The 17,184-nt window shown below is 50.9% G+C and overlaps 5 protein-coding genes across 5 annotated transcripts; 2 read left to right on the plus strand and 3 right to left on the minus strand.

The window, feature by feature from the left end:
• Nucleotides 1–2,018: 2,018 nt before the first annotated feature.
• Nucleotides 2,019–5,904, minus strand: COCSUDRAFT_64676 (hypothetical protein; the record flags this gene model as incomplete). Its single annotated transcript, XM_005651319.1, has 9 exons — nucleotides 2,019–2,306; nucleotides 2,459–2,704; nucleotides 2,795–2,954; nucleotides 3,063–3,259; nucleotides 3,378–3,502; nucleotides 3,648–3,766; nucleotides 3,925–4,068; nucleotides 4,761–5,496; nucleotides 5,859–5,904. The coding sequence occupies 9 exons, from the start codon at nucleotides 5,902–5,904 to the stop codon at nucleotides 2,184–2,186; spliced, it is 1,896 nt and encodes a 631-aa protein (XP_005651376.1). The 3' UTR covers nucleotides 2,019–2,183.
• Nucleotides 5,905–6,247: 343 nt separating this feature from the next.
• On the plus strand, nucleotides 6,248–9,079 carry COCSUDRAFT_21918 (hypothetical protein). Its single transcript, XM_005651320.1, has 10 exons — nucleotides 6,248–6,508; nucleotides 6,689–6,818; nucleotides 6,906–6,982; nucleotides 7,092–7,202; nucleotides 7,318–7,386; nucleotides 7,476–7,616; nucleotides 7,726–7,947; nucleotides 8,167–8,310; nucleotides 8,485–8,578; nucleotides 8,750–9,079. Exons 1-10 carry the CDS (start codon nucleotides 6,434–6,436, stop codon nucleotides 8,863–8,865), a joined length of 1,179 nt encoding a protein of 392 aa, XP_005651377.1. The 5' UTR covers nucleotides 6,248–6,433; the 3' UTR covers nucleotides 8,866–9,079.
• A 639-nt stretch (nucleotides 9,080–9,718) lies between these two features.
• On the minus strand, nucleotides 9,719–10,604 carry COCSUDRAFT_83588 (hypothetical protein; the record flags this gene model as incomplete). Its single annotated transcript, XM_005651516.1, has 4 exons — nucleotides 9,719–9,730; nucleotides 9,930–10,010; nucleotides 10,112–10,164; nucleotides 10,427–10,604. 4 exons carry the CDS (start codon nucleotides 10,602–10,604, stop codon nucleotides 9,719–9,721), a joined length of 324 nt encoding a protein of 107 aa, XP_005651573.1.
• A 3,387-nt stretch (nucleotides 10,605–13,991) lies between these two features.
• On the plus strand, nucleotides 13,992–15,219 carry COCSUDRAFT_59342 (hypothetical protein; the record flags this gene model as incomplete). The annotated part of the gene is made up of 4 exons (XM_005651321.1): nucleotides 13,992–14,193; nucleotides 14,306–14,403; nucleotides 14,826–15,029; nucleotides 15,154–15,219. 4 exons carry the CDS (start codon nucleotides 13,992–13,994, stop codon nucleotides 15,217–15,219), a joined length of 570 nt encoding a protein of 189 aa, XP_005651378.1.
• A 404-nt stretch (nucleotides 15,220–15,623) lies between these two features.
• Nucleotides 15,624–16,562, minus strand: COCSUDRAFT_39816 (V-snare-domain-containing protein; the record flags this gene model as incomplete). The annotated part of the gene is made up of 4 exons (XM_005651322.1): nucleotides 15,624–15,788; nucleotides 16,019–16,217; nucleotides 16,352–16,467; nucleotides 16,527–16,562. The coding sequence occupies 4 exons, from the start codon at nucleotides 16,560–16,562 to the stop codon at nucleotides 15,624–15,626; spliced, it is 516 nt and encodes a 171-aa protein (XP_005651379.1).
• Between the last annotated feature and the right edge of the window lie 622 nt (nucleotides 16,563–17,184).

The raw sequence follows: 17,184 nt of genomic DNA on the forward strand, positions 1-17,184 counted from the left end.
CGACAAACGGCCCCACAAACTTGGCAGTGGGATCTACAGATACAGCTACAAATACATGGCTCCCATTGGTGGCTGCAAGGTAGAATTTGCTGGTTGCAGGGTCATAGATGCACTCTGTGCTGATCAAAGAGAAATTTACAGCAGCAGAGAAATTGAATGGTGGACTGGCACTCAGCCCTGTGGTTGCGTCCAAAACCAAAACAACCTGCGCAGCAGACTTGACAGTTGAAGTTCTCAGAGCGCAATGCAACTACGATAGGGGGTTGCCTGCGCACGTAGTGTGGAAGTAGGCGCTTACCGGACCCAAGACATTAATAATGACGCCTTTTCCGAGGCAGAATGACGCTTCAGGCAAACCAACTCCGTCAACAACTGCAGAGAGGCCTGCATAGCTCTGCGCCTTCTCTGGACCCACACTTTTGGTCTCCTGAGACACAGGCACATCTGGAGGCACCTGCAAGCAAACGCAGATCCAGTCATCGCAGCTAATAGCATGCGCCGTCTGATAGGTGCAATGTACTTTTGTATCTGGGAACGGCAATAGCAGTTTAAGTCACCTGACCAGCTGGTATCAGAGCGCAAGGGCTTATTCCTGCTGGCACAACAAGGTGTGCAAATGTCCATAGTGCCGACTGTGGGGTGAATGAGCGGACTTTATGCCTGTTCTCGCCAGCGAAGCTTGCTACGCTTTTTGCTCCTCTTGATTGTGATACAACCACAAAGTCTGCCAGTGGCACTGTCTGTTGTGCTGTTGCATACTGTGACAATAGGACAACGAGCAGTGCAAGCAGACGGCTGAGTGGCATCTCATACTATCACATCAACTCATCATGCCACAAATTGCAGAGCGATGCTGCACTGGTGCTTGGAAAACTATATTTTAAGATGAAAGCAGCCCAGCCTGTATAGCGGGCTGATCAAGGATTGTTCTCAGACCTCGCCTCTGCAGCAGATCCATTATTTTAAGATTTCAATGGATGCCCTTCACATCCATAGATTTATTGTTGCCTTCAAAGTCGTGAAGGCGTTTTGAGGATTGAACTCTGGGTGCACTACTGAAGATCTCAACTCTTCGTGGGCTTTGTAGACCTCCGATCAGGCGATTTCAAGTCTTGTAAACGCTTCACGGCTTTTGGGCATCATGCATTCTGCAGGAACAGAACATAAATGTCGGTGAACCCTTGGCGAGAAGGGAACACGACAAGTGTGCTGCCCTCAGCAGATCGATGCGATCTCTATCCCGAAGAGTGTACATGCATTCTGGATATTCGAGACATCCGCCTGAAAGCTAGCTCTGTTCGAGAGGTTGAAATATCGGTCACGTGCAGCTTCCAAACCGCGCAACTGCCGCAGGTTCCCTTACGAAAGCGACAAGAAGGAGATGCTTGCATATGAAATGTGTAACGCAAGAACAATACATCCCCACAAGTACAGTTTCCTTTCAGAAGATGACTCCTTAAGCTTCCAGGGCAACACATGTTCCCATCCAGAACAGGCGTAATCTTCGCTGCAACGCTCTCGTTCGCCACGCTATTCAGCTTTTTCTGTCCTCAGTGGTGGACTGTTCGGCCTGTCGTGCTTCTTGCAAGTATATTTCTCGCGGTGGTAAGTATCTTCCTCCTGCAGGCCTACGTGCAAGCCTGTGCCTTGTCAAAATTCCTGATTTTGATCATTGAGTGCTTGCTTGCCTTCCAGGGCTTTCTCGTGCAAGTGCTGATGCAAGATCAGCAGCTGAAAAGCGAACAGCGGCAACACATGTTGACAGTGCGCAGAATGAAGGCTCAGCAGAATGACATGCTTCAGAGAGTCTTGCAGCTGGAGCAGAGCATCTGACCTGCCTTCCAAGGCTACTATAGGACCCTGATTAATTTCTGCCTGTTTCACAGCGCTCTTGCGTGCAGCCTGGAGAATTACAATGTTGCCAGACCCGTACTGTGCTTTAACACCCATCAATCGTCACTTGTAGAAGGAGAACATGTTGTGCGATTGCAATGTAGGCTTAAGTAGATTTAACTGATGTCAACAGAAGCCGCTTACATCAGGTTGCTTGTAAAAGCCAGATCTGCTTGTGACGAGGCAGCATCAATTGTTCAACAAAGATCATCAACAATGCAACCGGCTGGGCTACAGTGGCCAGCTCTCCCATCCCATTCATTTCAACTTGTATTTGTAGCAACAGCAGATTAATCCATAATGTTCAGCGCAGCTTTCTCCGTCTGACAGATGACCATGTAGTACAGCTTGTGCACGAAAGGCTGCGTCTCATTGTCCATGACACTGGAGAGCGTCTCGATCATCTTCACAGGCTGCAAACAACACACAGATTGGATCATTACCTGACAATATTGAGCATCGTCTCACACACCGCCCTCTTGGGCAAGGAAGGCGCACTACAGCAGCCAGTGCAGCGATAGAAGGGCAGATTCAGCAAGCATAGCACAGTGGGACCCCGCCTTACCTGGACATGCTCCTTCAGCATGTTCATGACGTACTCCACCATGCTGAGCTCCTCCTCACCCAGCAGCTCTGCTGTCTTCTTCAAAACCCACTGTGACAGCTTGGGAGCCATGCTGAAGCTGTACTTATCGTACACATCCCACTTAATGGGGTAGGCAAAGACTGCGTCCTTGTCTGTGGGGATGTTCTTCATCAGCTTTTTGAGAGTTGCCTTGTTGTCTGCGGGCTTCTCCGCAGAAGGAACAGCCTGATGGCCAGACAAACAGTTGTGAAGTACCCCTGGCATCTCCAGCACTTCTTAAGTTGCACTTACAAAACAGCATGCCGTTGACAGGACACAAAACCGGCCGCTCCATCGCATGTATGTCGGACAGTGGAGGAAACATGCCTGTGTCTCCTGCATGGCTTGTTTCTCCTCCTCGGTGTAGGTGAGAGGGATGAGCTTCCTCTTGGGCTTGTCTTCCTCCTCATCGCCACCAAACACTGACAGAAGAGGCCTGCATGAAACAAACAATGCTCCTTGGTCTGGTCCTGCAGACAGAACTTGAGCACATAGGTAGGACAAACACAGTAATTGCATGGTTGCAACGCGAAGCAGTCCTTACTTGCTTGGTGGCCTGCTGGGGCGCTGTGAAGAGGTGTCTTGTGAGCTGTCAGGAGCAGGCGAAGGTCGAGCGGCAGTCCGTCTGCTGCTCTCCGCCTGCTGCCGAGCCTGCTCCTTCTCCAGTTGTTCTGCACTTATCTGAGGCGGAGGCGGCAGCGCAACAGGCTTTGGCTGCTCTTTAGCTGCTGCTACCATGGCCTGCAACAATTGCAAGTATGACAAAATTGGCGCTTGAAGTGAAAGGCAAGCAGCAACTCCTTGGACAGTAACATGAAGAGAAGGAATCCAAAAGCCATGTCTCCGAGATCCAACACACAATATAATATTTGAGGTCGATTGCAGTGCTCGCCTGGTAGATGGGATCATTGACGTCCACATGCATATTCTCATCTCCGGAGGTTGAGGGATGAGATGCCCCATTCTCTTGGTAGCTGTGATCCCCTACAAGACACGAGACATCACGCTCACCACGCCAGTAGACACGCCTCGCAACAAAAGAACAGTCAACCCTTCTGACGGGCAGCCAGCATAGCAGAAAACACAAGCACCAGATTGCATCTGCTGTCAAGGTTGTTTAATGTCTCACCATCCATGGACTCCCCTCGCTGTGCCTTGGCTGCTCTCTCATATGTCTCAGCAATGCGATCCGATGCATCCTCCTCTTCTTCCTTCTCCCTCAAACGTTTTCTGGCCTGTGCCCTTTGACTGCAAACCCAGCGCCAATGCATCAGCTACCAAAATCCAACCAACACTCATAGACCCTTGATCGTGAACAGACTTCACCATCACCTTGCAGGCAGAGAAAGAACACTTTGAAACAGTGACAATCATTGTTAGGCATACAAGTGGAGATTGCAGCCTACCTGGATGCAATGGGCTTGCGTGCCCAAGGCTCATCCTCACCATCGCTGTCAGCATACTCCAAACTTGCACGAGATCTCCTTGCGCGCTCCTTGTAAGCTGCCCTCTCCAGCTCCTGCTCTTTTTCGGCCCTTGCCTTGGCATCCCTGCCGATGCCAGAGCAAACAGTCCGTCAGCAGAGACCAAATGCCGGTGTGCAGCACAAAATTAGAAAGTTCTGGATCAACACAATGTATCAGGACAAGGATGCACAAGGCCAATTCTGGCACACAATTTCGCAATCGAGTTTGCAATATGCTGACAGGTCAACAGCAGGTTGTCACAACTTCGCAAACCATGATGAAGAGCTGAGGGAGGCAAGCTTGATCATGTGAGAGTCAGCATATCTGTAGGTTTAGCTTGGAGGCCTCAATTGAGTCAAGTGATGTCGTCTGCTATACATCCCTGGCGCTCATGTGGGCGCCAAGCTTGCTACACAGGTCAGCAAGCAATAATCCAGGACAGATATGACAATACATCAGGGGATATCATCCCGTAGACATCCTTGACAGGCTCAGTGAAGTGCAGATCCTGCAGTGCCATATACAGTCAGAGGTTCACAGCTTACCACACTTGGCGCTGCTAAGAAACAACTCCATGTCCTAGGCAAGCAGCCAGCGTCTGTGGACAGACCACAGGTTTGTGTCAATGGGGCAGCTGATGCACTCACAAACCCACATGCTGGAAGGAGCGGCCTGGTAGGTTCAGCTGGCCAAGGGGGCAGGGGCGGGATATGCCACAGTCGAGGGGCGGGACGTGGACCCGATTGTACCCCACAGATTTTCAAGGAGTCGCGCACCTCTCGTGCTTCAACCAGGACCGCTCCCGCTCCTCGTAGGCGCGCTGCAGCTCCATGTGGCGGCTCTTCTCGCGCTCCTTCTCCCGCGCAAACTCGGCCTCCATCTGCCGCTCGGACGCGCGCTCGGCACCGTCCCGGGACGGCCGGGCGCGGCGGTCGTCGTCGCGGCGGCGGCCGCGGTCGTCCCTCATGCTGCTGAGGAACTGGTCCGCGGCCTTGTACGCCGAGGCTTTGGACGCCTGCTCGCTCACGATGGCCATGATCTTCTCTAGGATGGCATTCTCCCTGCTGGCCTCCGCGTCTTCGCCCTCCTCGGCGGCACCATCTGACCCGCCATCCTCCGCCCCACTCCCTGCCGTGGCTGGCTCACCCTTGGCCTTGGCTGCCGCGGCATCCCTTTCCTTCCTGGCCTGCAGCTCCTCAATGTATTTCTCAGTGGCTGTGTTCCACTTGAGCAGCAGCTCCTGGCCGTCCAGCGACAGCTTGTTGAGCAGCTGCAGCGCCTTGAGCACTCCGTCCGCCTCCTCATACTCGCAGAACCCAAAGCCCTTGGGCTGCTGTGTTTCCGGGTCCTGCACCCTCTTCCAGGATTTGATCGGACCGCAGGCCTCCAGCAATGCTCTGATGACGCTGTCATCCACCGTGGGCGCAATCTTGCCCACGTACAGCGTGGTGCTCTTTGGCGGCATCACACCGGACACTGGCCTCGGTGATGGAGCCACTATGACAGGTGCGCCTGCATCAAATCACACCTCCTCAGGATTTCCACTATTCGTCAATTTCTGCAAAGCAGTGCTAGCAAAGTGGTGTTGATCAAAGGGAGAGACGCTGCAACACCTGTAGGGGCTGGGAGCACAGGCGGTCGGCTTAGAATGCTGGGTCTCATTGTCTGTGGTCTTTGCAAGGGCATCACTGGTGGCATCATTCCTGGTGGCCGAAACGCTGCACCTACAAAACAATCGGACCCATCAGTATGGTTTGGTAGGTGTCCAGGAGGTTGCGCGCTCTCCAACGATGTCCGAAATAGAATGCTTTGTACAAGTTTGAGATGTGTTGGCGACAGGCCTGCACACTCTCGCGATCGGACTGGGCACAGACCTGGAGGCATCATAACAGGTACGCCAGGCGGGCCGGAGAATGGCATGCCAGGCGGTGGGAGCCCGTATGGAAATAAGTTTGGGGGAGGATTCATAGGTGATCTACTCCACAAGGTACTTTGTCCGACGCCAAGTTTGTTTTCTCTTCTACTGGGTGCTTTGTCAGTCCCCAGTCTCTGTTCCTGAATGGCATGCCTTAGAGGTCATTCTACGAGCTTGTGTTCCCGAACGGTACCGGTTAGATGTACTGCCTCCAAATGGACCCATCGCAATGGCATGGCAGTGGGTCAACCGCCTTCCTGTCTAGGGCCAATACACAGGGGTAGTTGAAGCAAGACCCTTTCAATTCCTGACGCCTGTGGAACATCGACTTTCACTCAAGCATTGCAGGTTTACATAATCGAATACGCATTCTGTGTAACTCAAGTTGAGCATTGTTTGCAATAGACTGAGTGTCGGTGTCTTTGTCGAAATACGCGGGGAAATTCAGTAGTTTTCCGATCTGTGGAGCGATCTGGCCGCTTTGCTGAGTATGCAAGTCATCGGAGGTCACAAAGGCATATAAAAGTAAGCTAGATGGTGGATGATCGTGATAGGCAGCAGGAAGCCTCGACCTCGGACCGGAAGCCAGGCACCAGGGTGAAAGGAAAGGTGTGCTGGAGTAGTAAAGCGAAATAATGAACTATAAGGTTATATTGTGTGCAGATGATAATGTCTTATGCACATTGGTTGCGTTCACTGGCTGAAATCAGAACCGAGACAGTTTGCTGCAGTTTAATTCTATGTGTGCCTGGCTTAACATCATTTTTTCTATGTATGCCTGACTTGCAGCATGACAAACCCAAGCCCTGGGATCATGACGGAATCAATCATTGGGAGGTATCGAAATTCTCCAAAGAAGATAATCCTTATGGTCTCCTGGAAGAGAGTTCTTTTGCAATACTGTTCCCTAAATACAGGGGTGAGCGCTCAGCGACTCTGTCCTAGTTGATTTGCTCACGTACCTTTGAAGTGATGTCGTGCTGAAGCTCAATGTGCTACTGTACAGAGCGGTACCTGAGAGAGATATGGCCAGCGGCGACCAAGGCACTGAAGGAGGTCGGCATTGGCTGCGAGCTGAACTTAGTGAGCATGCGCAGAACTCCCTAGTGATCCTGGACCGTGCAAAGTACGTCAGTATTGTGATGCTCAATCTTTTGTGCATCCTGATCTTCAACGCTTATGTTTTGATTAGGTGGAAGGCTCCATGACTGTACGCACCACAAGGAAGACATGGGACCCATACATCATCATGAAAGCTCGAGATCTGCTGAAACTTCTGGCGCGCAGTGTGCCATACCCCCAGGCATGCAACCCTGCAAATGCTCTGACCTCGCTGGCCTGATCTTTTACGGCTGTCTTCTCTGCTGTGGTGATTTGTGCAAGAGATACCATTACAACATTGTTTGTGCCTTCTGCAGGCTGTCAAGGTCCTGAACGATGACATGCAGTGCGACATCATCAAAATTGGGGGACTTGTACGCAACAAGGTGTGCTTGGTTACTGCATTGTGATTGCTGCAGCAAGGCTGTATTTAACTGATAGGAAACTACAACATTATGGGGTTGCTGCAATGCAGGAAAAATTTGTGAAGCGGCGGCAGAGACTGCTGGGACCAAACGGTGCCACATTGAAGGCCCTGGAGCTCCTGACGAACTGCTACATCCTTGTCCAAGGCAACACTGTGTCTGCCATGGGTCCTTTCCAGGGTCTCAAACAGGTGTGAATCTTACCGAAGAGCATGACTCATGTTTGGTTGTCTGTGATGCTGTTCTAAAAGTCAACATCCTTGCGTGGGGGTGTTATTGAATATGGACCTGCTTCTGCAGGTCCGGCGTGTGGTTGAGGACTGCATAAAGAACGTGCACCCCATCTACCACATCAAAACGCTCATGATCAAGCGGGAGCTGGCCAAGGACCCCGCCCTGAAGGAGGAGAACTGGGAGCGCTTCCTGCCCAAGTTCAAGAAGAAGAACGTCAAGCGCAAAAAGCCAGTGGTCACCAAGAAGAAGGATTACACCCCCTTCCCGCCTCCGCAGCAGCCCAGAAAGGTGTGATCACCTGCCAAACCTCACCTTCTGTCTTTGCTTGTTCACACCTTGCTTGTAGAGCACGGGACGCACTGTACTCTCGCTGCGCACTGTGCTCTGGTCGTCATGTGAATGTCATGCTCATGTGTGTGTGGGGGGTAAGATTGGCAATAGAGGAGCTGGGGATCTGTTCAAGCGCTGGGAGTGAGGTGCTGAGCACCGCCTCATTTCTGTTCGCAGGAAGACTTGGAGCTGGAGAGCGGAGAGTACTTTCTGGCGCAGCAGGAGAAGGCCAAGCGCAAGAAGGCAGTAGAGCAGGCACAGCAGGCGGAGCGCGTCGCTGAAAAGAAGCGCAGGCGCCAGGATGCTTTTGTGCCTCCACAGGTGCCTACTACTTATCTTATGTTAATGGATCACACCGACGTCCATGATCCTTGCCTGTGACATGGCAGAACCCTTGTAGAAGCGTCCTGTCAATCAATGAATTGACCACCATATAAACGTGGAGCTTGGGTAGAGTTAATGAGTGACAATGACGGGCGCGCCTTTTTTGTCCAGGCTTCTCCAGCCCAGCCTGTGGTCCAGGAAGTGAGGAGCGCGAATGCTGACCTGGCAGAAATGACACAGTCATTGAAGAAGAAAGCAAAGAAGAGTGCGCTCTCTCCCTCTCTGCTCTCCTGCACATACAGCTGCCTCCTGACCAGTCAGCATAGTCAAGGACCAGGCTGTTCTTTGGGCATGCGTCCAACCATTCTTCCCACGTACTGTAACTTAGATATCACAGATAAGAGGCTTACTGATCTCCTTTCGGCTTGTCTGGCAGGCCTGAAGCGAGATCATGGGGACGAAGGTGGTCTGGACCAGTTCTTGGCTGTCCCCTCAGAGCAGAACGCTGACGCAAGTGGGAAGAAGAAGAAAAAGAAGAAGCTTGCTGGCTAAGGACCCCAGTGGAGCCCTCATGCCGTGGGGAGATGTTTGAAATCACCGACAAAGTTGTGCATAAATAAAATTGAATGCCACAGTGGCAGGGTGTTGATACATGTGTTTGGACGCCTGAATTCTGGCGCAAACATGAGCCACTGACAAGTTGACTGTAATTGAGTTCTGTGCATCCAAGTCCTTCCTGTCTGAGTGTGAAAGCGTGTCTAATGATGTTTGCACAGCATCATGGTTATATTACAAATATAGTAGTACTTGTGTACACCCACCAATCACTGAAAGCAGTACTGCATGCTGATGCCATCATTCCCTCAGGGCAGTCTAAAGCTACACTGCCCCTGGGCCAGCTGGTGTAAGTAGTCTCTGGTGACACACAAGCATGACCATTCTATTCAACTTTTTCTTCTACAAATTCTAAGAGGATAAGATCAATTCTCAGCACCAATCAAAATTTAAGCGCCATAAGGTCATTCCCTGTGTCCTCTCCCATTTTGCACAGCTCAGCAGCTGCCGGTGGGTTCATGCAAAAATGATCAAACCGTCTATTCTGTACCTAGCTATCATGGCTTGTGAGTCATGCACTAGCTGGATTGAAGGCAAACTGGCAACTCATGACTGCCTTGCAATCGTTCGGTAACATGAGAAACTTGTCCAGTAAGACATCCTTTGTGGGATCCAAACGCGCCACTCCCACCAGTCTGCGAACAAGGGACAAGGATCTCAGGTTAGAGCTATGTCAACACTTGCTGCAGTGATGCAGGCCATGCTGAAGTGCTATGCTCATCAGCAAGATACAGTATGAAAAGATCAGGCTGGCATCAGAAAATAACTTACTTAGCATAGCCATCCTCATTCATTCGTTGGCCTGTTCCCCCTTGAACATCGCCTTGTACGCTCTCAGTTGTCAGCAATGTTGTGACAACCAAGGGTGGTGCCTGCATATATCAGCAGTATACATCTTTTCAGTTCCAAAGTAGCAGCGCAGCACCACAATATAATTGCCCCCTTGACACAACACGTTGCTCATTGTCCAGACATCGATTTACATGGGGATATGAGTTCACCTTATACAGGGGGCCCGCTGTGAAGAGGAAGTCAGCCAAGAATGTGAGCTCGGCTTTTCCAGTTTTTCTGTCCACAAATCCCTGCAGCAGAGCACGGCACAAGTGAGCCCGCTAGCAGCGACCGATTTGGGAACCAGCTCATCTGCAGAAGTTTCCTCTCAGGGGACTGGACCAGAAGTTACCTCCAACTTCCTAGGCTGGACAGCGATGCTGAAGGGCGGAGCCATAGGTACACCTGCACCCCAACAAAGGTGGGGTTGTGAAGCACTTATGCCTCAAACACTGTGCCAGGGGATGGTAGCTATACCTTAAAAGATACAAGAACTCAACATTCATCCATCAAACTTGGTGTTGGATGCATCGAGTGGAAGCCCTTGGTCCATCGGCCATTTTGGAACCCTTAGGATGCTATCTCATCTGTCCACTATGTTCAAAACTGATCGAGCGTTGTGGTCCACGTGGCCTTGAGTGCTTTGGCATTCAAACCCAAACCATACCCATGAATGTTGTGTTCCGGTAGTTGACGTCAGGAATGTTCAGAGTGGCCGGGTCAAAAGTCAAGTGCACGATGTCGCCGTCCTGCGTTGCCTTCGCCAGTCCTCCGCCGCCCAAAGCGTTGTAAGTGAATGTAGGATAGATGGCGACCGCTAGCTCACTGTCATGCAGTGTCCTCATTGATGCCTGAGCACACATTTCCATGCTTGGAGTCAATGTGCAATTACTTAGGCAATTCTAGCATGCTATACTGAATCTCCTTCTGTGGGGGCCACATTACTTGTCTTCTTATATGGACATGTGTTGATCATGATCTGGATGCAGTATCGAGGAGCTACTGTGGACCTGGCCAGGTGGAGGTAGTGGCAGTTCTGCTGGGGCTGCTTCTGCGCTTCCAGGCCACCTAAGCTGCAGAAGAGGTGCAAGTATCGTGCCTGTGAACGCCACGCATCAAAGTGCTGAGCTGATAGAGGAAGATGAGTAGAAGATGAAAGAAGCTGAGTGAAGCTGTGCATACCTGATATTGCCCGCACAATGCGACCCCTGCCGATGCCAGCTGCAGACTGATTGGTCTCTGGTGACGTTGCAGACTGCTGGCATTGCGTTCGACCGCTGAACGCCCTGCGAGATTGTCGACCTCTGACAAAATTACATGTGGATAATAGGAACAGGCTTGTCGACGAGATACCACGCCTAGTACAATGCTTCACAGGCAATGCTGTGAGAGATTGCTGATATGAACACCCTGCCATTTGGATATCTGCTTGAGGCACCATAATATGTCAAGAAGTCACAATTAGCGATCTTACAACCACAAAGAGGATGAAATTGACCTGCTCAATTTGAGGGCATCAAGAACAGGCGATCCAGGATTAAATGCACTCCTCACTGCAGGGAAGGATCCACGTTGGCTCCCACGTTAGCTTATGGCCGATTGAGATTGAGTCACCTAAGCATTTCGTGCGAGCAACCTACAGTTCAGATCATCTGTCGCCTCCTTGGTGTGATGACATCAATATTGTGATGACTGCTGCCCCTATAAGATCATAGGGTGGTTGTGAGTGCTCTGATAAATGCCACCCATTCCAGTGCGCGGTCCTGCGAAAAAGGCAGCTGCACCACTCGCTGCACAAGCCAAATTTCTCCTTGAGGCAGCTAGAGAATCTGCGAGCACTTGTCCAGGGCTTGCTAGTCAGCTTGGACGGGCAGCCTTAAACGTGAGTAGTAGTACTGTGCAAAGTGTACACTGGCTGCCAGACATTGGCAGATACTTATCAAAAGTTTGCAATCACAGTCTTTGTATGATTGCAGTGTGCACAGAAGCAGCCGAATGCACTGCCAAAAGGAGCTGTGCAGACACTCTGCCCCAAGTGTGGCTGCCCTCAGGAGCCTGATAGTGAAGGCAGGTATGGAACGGCTTATTGGAAGATAAGCGAGCCACAAAGTTGTTCTTTGGGAAGCCCAGCACTTGCAGAAGTAAAACCTCCAGTACATGCAGGCGCAGATTAAAGCCAATGAAGATGCATCGTCGGAGGCGCAAAGCACTGAAGAAGAGGTGTGTCTGTCGCTGGTGTTGGATGGCAGTGATCTAGGAAGTCTGGTGGGCAAGCTGGTGCGACGCCATAAGTTTGCCTTGCAGGCAGCCCGGGAGTCAGTCAAACTCCACAATGTGTGTATATTCCTGCCGCGCATGCAGAGGTGACATCATCCTGCCTGCCCCATCGCGAGCTATGGCGCCACGGGTGAGTTGACCAGGCAATTGTGGGATGCTCATTGTGCGGGTGTCTGGGCCTCATCTTTTGACTGTGACTTATTTGTGAGTGCGTGCGCCCAGGTGGTGGCAGGATCGGGGCAGGGAAGCCCACAGCTGCTTGGGACACCGCTACTGAGTACTGGAGTGTTGGCGGGGTTGATGCCTTGATGGCGAGTAAGCTGGCAATTTGGCATAGACTTGTGTGCAGGTTAGACATTCACGGAGTTTCTTTTGATGGCTAGACAGTTTGTCGGTCATTATTGGAGTCTTGTGTGGAAGACTGACGAGATTGAGCTGTTGGAATCTGCGCAGGTCAGTGGATTGTTTTGGGTGCATGACTGCAAAGAGGAAGAGGCTGTCACATACGAAAGAATGCCAGCTGACCTGGACAGCCCAACTTGGCATGAAAGCCGCCCAGAGCAGATGTGGGCACTGTAAGTTCCAATGTCTATTCCTTCTGCACATGCTTGCAATCTGTGCCTGTCTCAATACTTGCATGCATTCAGTACCTCAACAATGTGATGCACCACAATTCATCTTGATCAGAAATGCGAGCGTTGATGACAGAAAGTGACCTCTGTGTTCCCCCTCAGGCGGCCTGCACTGATCATGAGGCCACACCTGCCGCAGCACTTCTCATTCTATACGCTGCAGCGGACTTGGAGCATTCCATCAGGAGGACGTTCACCAGACTGATGAATTGTGATCATGACATCATTGCCCAATAATGACGATGCATCCCGTGCAAGCTGGATTCTGCAGCTGCAGAGCTGCAGCTGCCAGCGTCTGCCACAATGTGACGCTGGGAGCGCTCTTGCAGAGCTCACAGGCTACCGCAGGAGTGGCAAGAGCGTGCATTGGATCGTGTGCATAGGGGTCATATTGGAGAGAAAATCTTTTTGGCAATTCTTCCCTTTTCGTTATAGGCGCGCTCCTGTCCGAGTCGGAGCTGCGCCGCGGCGGCGTCCAGAATCTTGAACCCTCAAAATGGGATGATGGAATAAACTGCAAGGGGATAAAGGGAGTGCAATTGCCTGATATCTAGATATCTAGAGAGTATTATTTTTGCATACGCTTTTTTTAAAGCGAATCCTTAGCATTTGGTTCTCGATGACCAACCGATTGCCTCGGCGAGGGTTGTTATTTCTATTATCAAGATTTCTTGCATCCGTACATTCTTCTTCCCATAATTTGTTAGAACGGCGAGGTCTTCTCCATCTCTTTCAATATTTCACGACTCATTACTCGGTGGTCGGTTCGTCAATTTTGGTTGTCTATACACACCAAATTGCAACTTCGACTTCAGGGGTCAAGAAAGACGCCTCGTCCTAAGCGTATCCAGTCCCAAAATTCTGGGACTTGTTGAGTCACCGTCTTGCATGTCTTGCAACCCTGCCCTTACACGTGCCAATCAACCCTGCACCATCATGCCATGCAAGAGCTGAGAAGTGTGGCCCAAATGTAGATTCTGGATGTCCTCGTGCAACTATCGACTAGATACTGAAAGCTCATATATTTCTCTATTCAATTAAAAAGGATTTGCACAAGCTTGTGAGTACAGTTTTAAAAGTTCGAAACAGATGTCAGGTCAGGGCGGCAGCAAGGAATTCTCCTCGCTGCTCTTCACACCCCGAACAGGCAAGTAACTGTGATAAGATAATTGCTCAAGTGCTGTAAGTACGCGGAATCTAGCACAAGGTTCTCAACTGGAGGCATCATGGTTCCTCCTGCACAGCACAGAACATGAGAGCTTCTCTTATCAAGATGTGAATAATATTGGAAGACGTATGCTAACCCATTTTTGACAATAAAAAATGTTGACAGGGGACAAGCAAGGGCTGCCAGACTATCGCTCCCCCCGCCCCACTCGCTCTCCATCAACTCAGGGCTATGGGCGCACCAGGAGCCATGCTGAGGGATCCACACCCCGCCGCCGCAGCTTGACACCAACAGGCAGCATGAAGGACAGCTTGCCACCGCCACCACCCTCCCAGAGCATGTTGGATGCCCCTGCAGGTGACCTCCTTGCCCATGCAACTTCCCTTGCATCACTTCCCAATATCACTTCCTAAAATTAAGTTCTGCTCATGTTTTCATGCAAGTGTAGGCACACCTTCTGCGCCTGCAGTCCAGCCAGACACCAGTGCAGTGAGCGAGCAATCAGGTTACTGGGCGCTGGCTCCTGCCAGGGACCAAGCTGCCCACCGTTTAGGCGCCTATGCCTTGGTAAGAAAGATCTCGCAATATTTTTGCATTCCATGGGCTTCACAGGCTGGACTTTAACCGCTGCTTGCAAGCCCATGATTCCAGATACATCTTGTCTTTTACACAGGAGGACACCGATGTGTGGGTGACTATCTTTGGATTCCAACCGAGCCAACTGCCTCTTGTAATGCGAGACTTTGCAAAGTGCGGAGATATCGCCCAATTTGGCAATGGACGAGAAGAAAATGCCAACTGGGTGCATATCAAGTATGTGGTAAGGTCTGCTTGATTGACACTAGCACAACATCACAACCAGATTGCATGCATCTACCTGCTCGTGCCATGCAATGATGGTGCCCTTTCTGCCTGTATGCATCGTGCAATAGCCTCTGCAAAGTGCGGGCCGAAGCTCTGAAGAGATGGTGCGATGATGCTTGCTGCAGAACAAGTATGGAGCCCAGCGTGCATTGCAGCGTAATGGGGAGCTGGTGAGCCGGCAACTCATGGTGGGCGTGCAGCTGCTGGACCCAAGAATGCGCTCTGCTGCACTGGAGCTCACAGATGGTGCCAGCAGCAGCATTGGACCAGTCAGCCTTCCACGACCGCAGCCAATGCGGCCCCACCGGATAGATGCATCAGCTAGCCAGGTCTGCGCTGAATACTATTCTGCATAGTATGTCCTTTTGCACATAGGTTTCATGCGTACTGTTCAAATGAAAGAGCCGTCTATGGTTGAGATCCGTGTTTTACAGTCAGGGTGTTGTGCTGCAGGGACCGCTGCCGCAGGCCGAGCGCTCCACATTAGCCAAAGTCAGGGAGTTTGTGCTTGGTTTGTGAAATCAATAGCATGCGTCTTAGCTGATTTAACATCTCCAGTCAGATGCACTATAGACACAGCCTTATCGAGCATATGAAGACAGAAGACAGGTGACAAGAGTCTCTTCACATTACGAACTAGGCCACCACGGGATCTGAACATTGTCAGCTTACTACAAGATCTGATACTGAAATCTTGGCACTGCCTGATGGCATCTGTTCCTGTTTGATGCCAGTGCTGAGTAATGTTAAGACTTAATAAATTCGCGCATGCTTGTAACATAGCTAAACTGCCAAAAGCTAGCGCATCACTGTGCAAGTAAAGCATTGATTTCATGCATGTTCCATATGTGCCATGTTCCTAGTCTAGACCAGATCTGTGTTTGCATGCTCTGCAGATGTTCTCTACATATCTAAAGCCATGACTATGATCTAATCCACCACCAGAAGCCGATCAGCAGACAGCTGACCAGGAACATGCCCCCATATGTAATCCATTTGTCCATGCGTTGCCTCCTCTCGATCACCCGCAACAAGGAATCTGACAGCCCCACACTATTCAGCAGGTCCAACATCTTACGCTGCGCTGACTGCACCAAGACACAACAACATGGTGTCAGCCAGTAATTTTCATGTACATTTAGAAACGTCCTCAGCAGTTGGTTCCCCAAATAACGGAAAGATGAACTCAAGGCTAGAATCAGATCACATGGCCTGCTGCCCGGAATGGGCGATACAGCAGTTGTTCAAGTGGTCAGTGCCTTGCGATACCTGCTGCTCCCACAGGCACAACACAACAGATGGAAGCAGGTGAGCATACCTTCAAGCGCTCTCGCTGTCCAGCCATGTTGGTGAGGATGGCTGTGCCAGTCTGAAAGGCTTCCTCAAGAGCGCGCTTGCTGTTCTGGACGTAACCCATTGCTTGTGCATCATCATCAAAGGTTGATCTCCATCCACCAGGGCCATTTGCATCTGATCGGGAAAGTAGGTCCGCCCTCTCTGCTTCCTCAACACGCCGCCTGCAGGCGCATCGACATGAAAGCATAGGTGAATATTTTTCAGATTTCCAGGAGGCAAGACAGGACACGCAGAGGTAGAACATGAATGAAGGCGACAAGTCTCCACATGCACAAAAATTCACAAATTAGCACACCTTCGCTCCTTGTGTGTGTGCTTCTCCAGGGCTGTACGCAGGGCATCTGTCTCTTCTGACACCTGCTCCACCTTCAGCTTCCACAGGTCCCTCTTAGTGTTGCTTTCTCGCAGCACCTGCATTCGCCATATGCTGTCCATCTGCTGGCTGATGCGCTGCAGCTCCCCCAACTTACCATCCAGCTGCTGAGCAAGGCCTGTGGCCTGGCCATACTGTTGATGTACCTGCTCAACTCAACATGTATCTGTCACAACGAAGGTGCCAAACGAAGGTCTGGGCTGCTGTGATTAAGGCATGGCCCGTTGAGTAGCAAATTAGATGCGTGTTGCAATCAGAAGAGCATTAGCAGCCGTCTCACAAGCTCGAAACAAGGGGGCAGGACTGCATGTGCACCTGATCTCCTTTCTCGAGATGCTCGAGGCCCTCCCGAAGTGACAGTATAAGAGTGCGTGCTGATCTGTGTAGAGTCTGCAGATCGCTCATGCGATATCAGAGGAGTGTTGCAGAGTTCCGCAAGAATACACCAATTTTCAATCAAAGATTTAGATCAAGTTGGCAAGCCTCAACATGGTCCAAAATTCCGACAGGTTCACACACAAACAATTGATATTGATATGGCTTTTTCATGTGCAGCTGTAAATCTGTGCGAGCTCACATTGAAGAAGGCCTGAAGAGGAAGGTGAAGCGCACAGTTGGAAGCTGGCCTGATATGCGCCAACCCTCAGGGGTTAGGTTCCGGCCAGGGTCGATGACCTGTTTAATGCGAACACGTGATTTCACATGCAGCATGCGCATGCACGCGCGATGGAATCTTTCCCTTGGGCCGTGCAGTG

Source organism: Coccomyxa subellipsoidea, assembly GCF_000258705.1.
Source record: "Coccomyxa subellipsoidea C-169, whole genome shotgun sequence".
In the NCBI taxonomy this organism is placed as follows: Eukaryota; Viridiplantae; Chlorophyta; class Trebouxiophyceae; family Coccomyxaceae; genus Coccomyxa; species Coccomyxa subellipsoidea.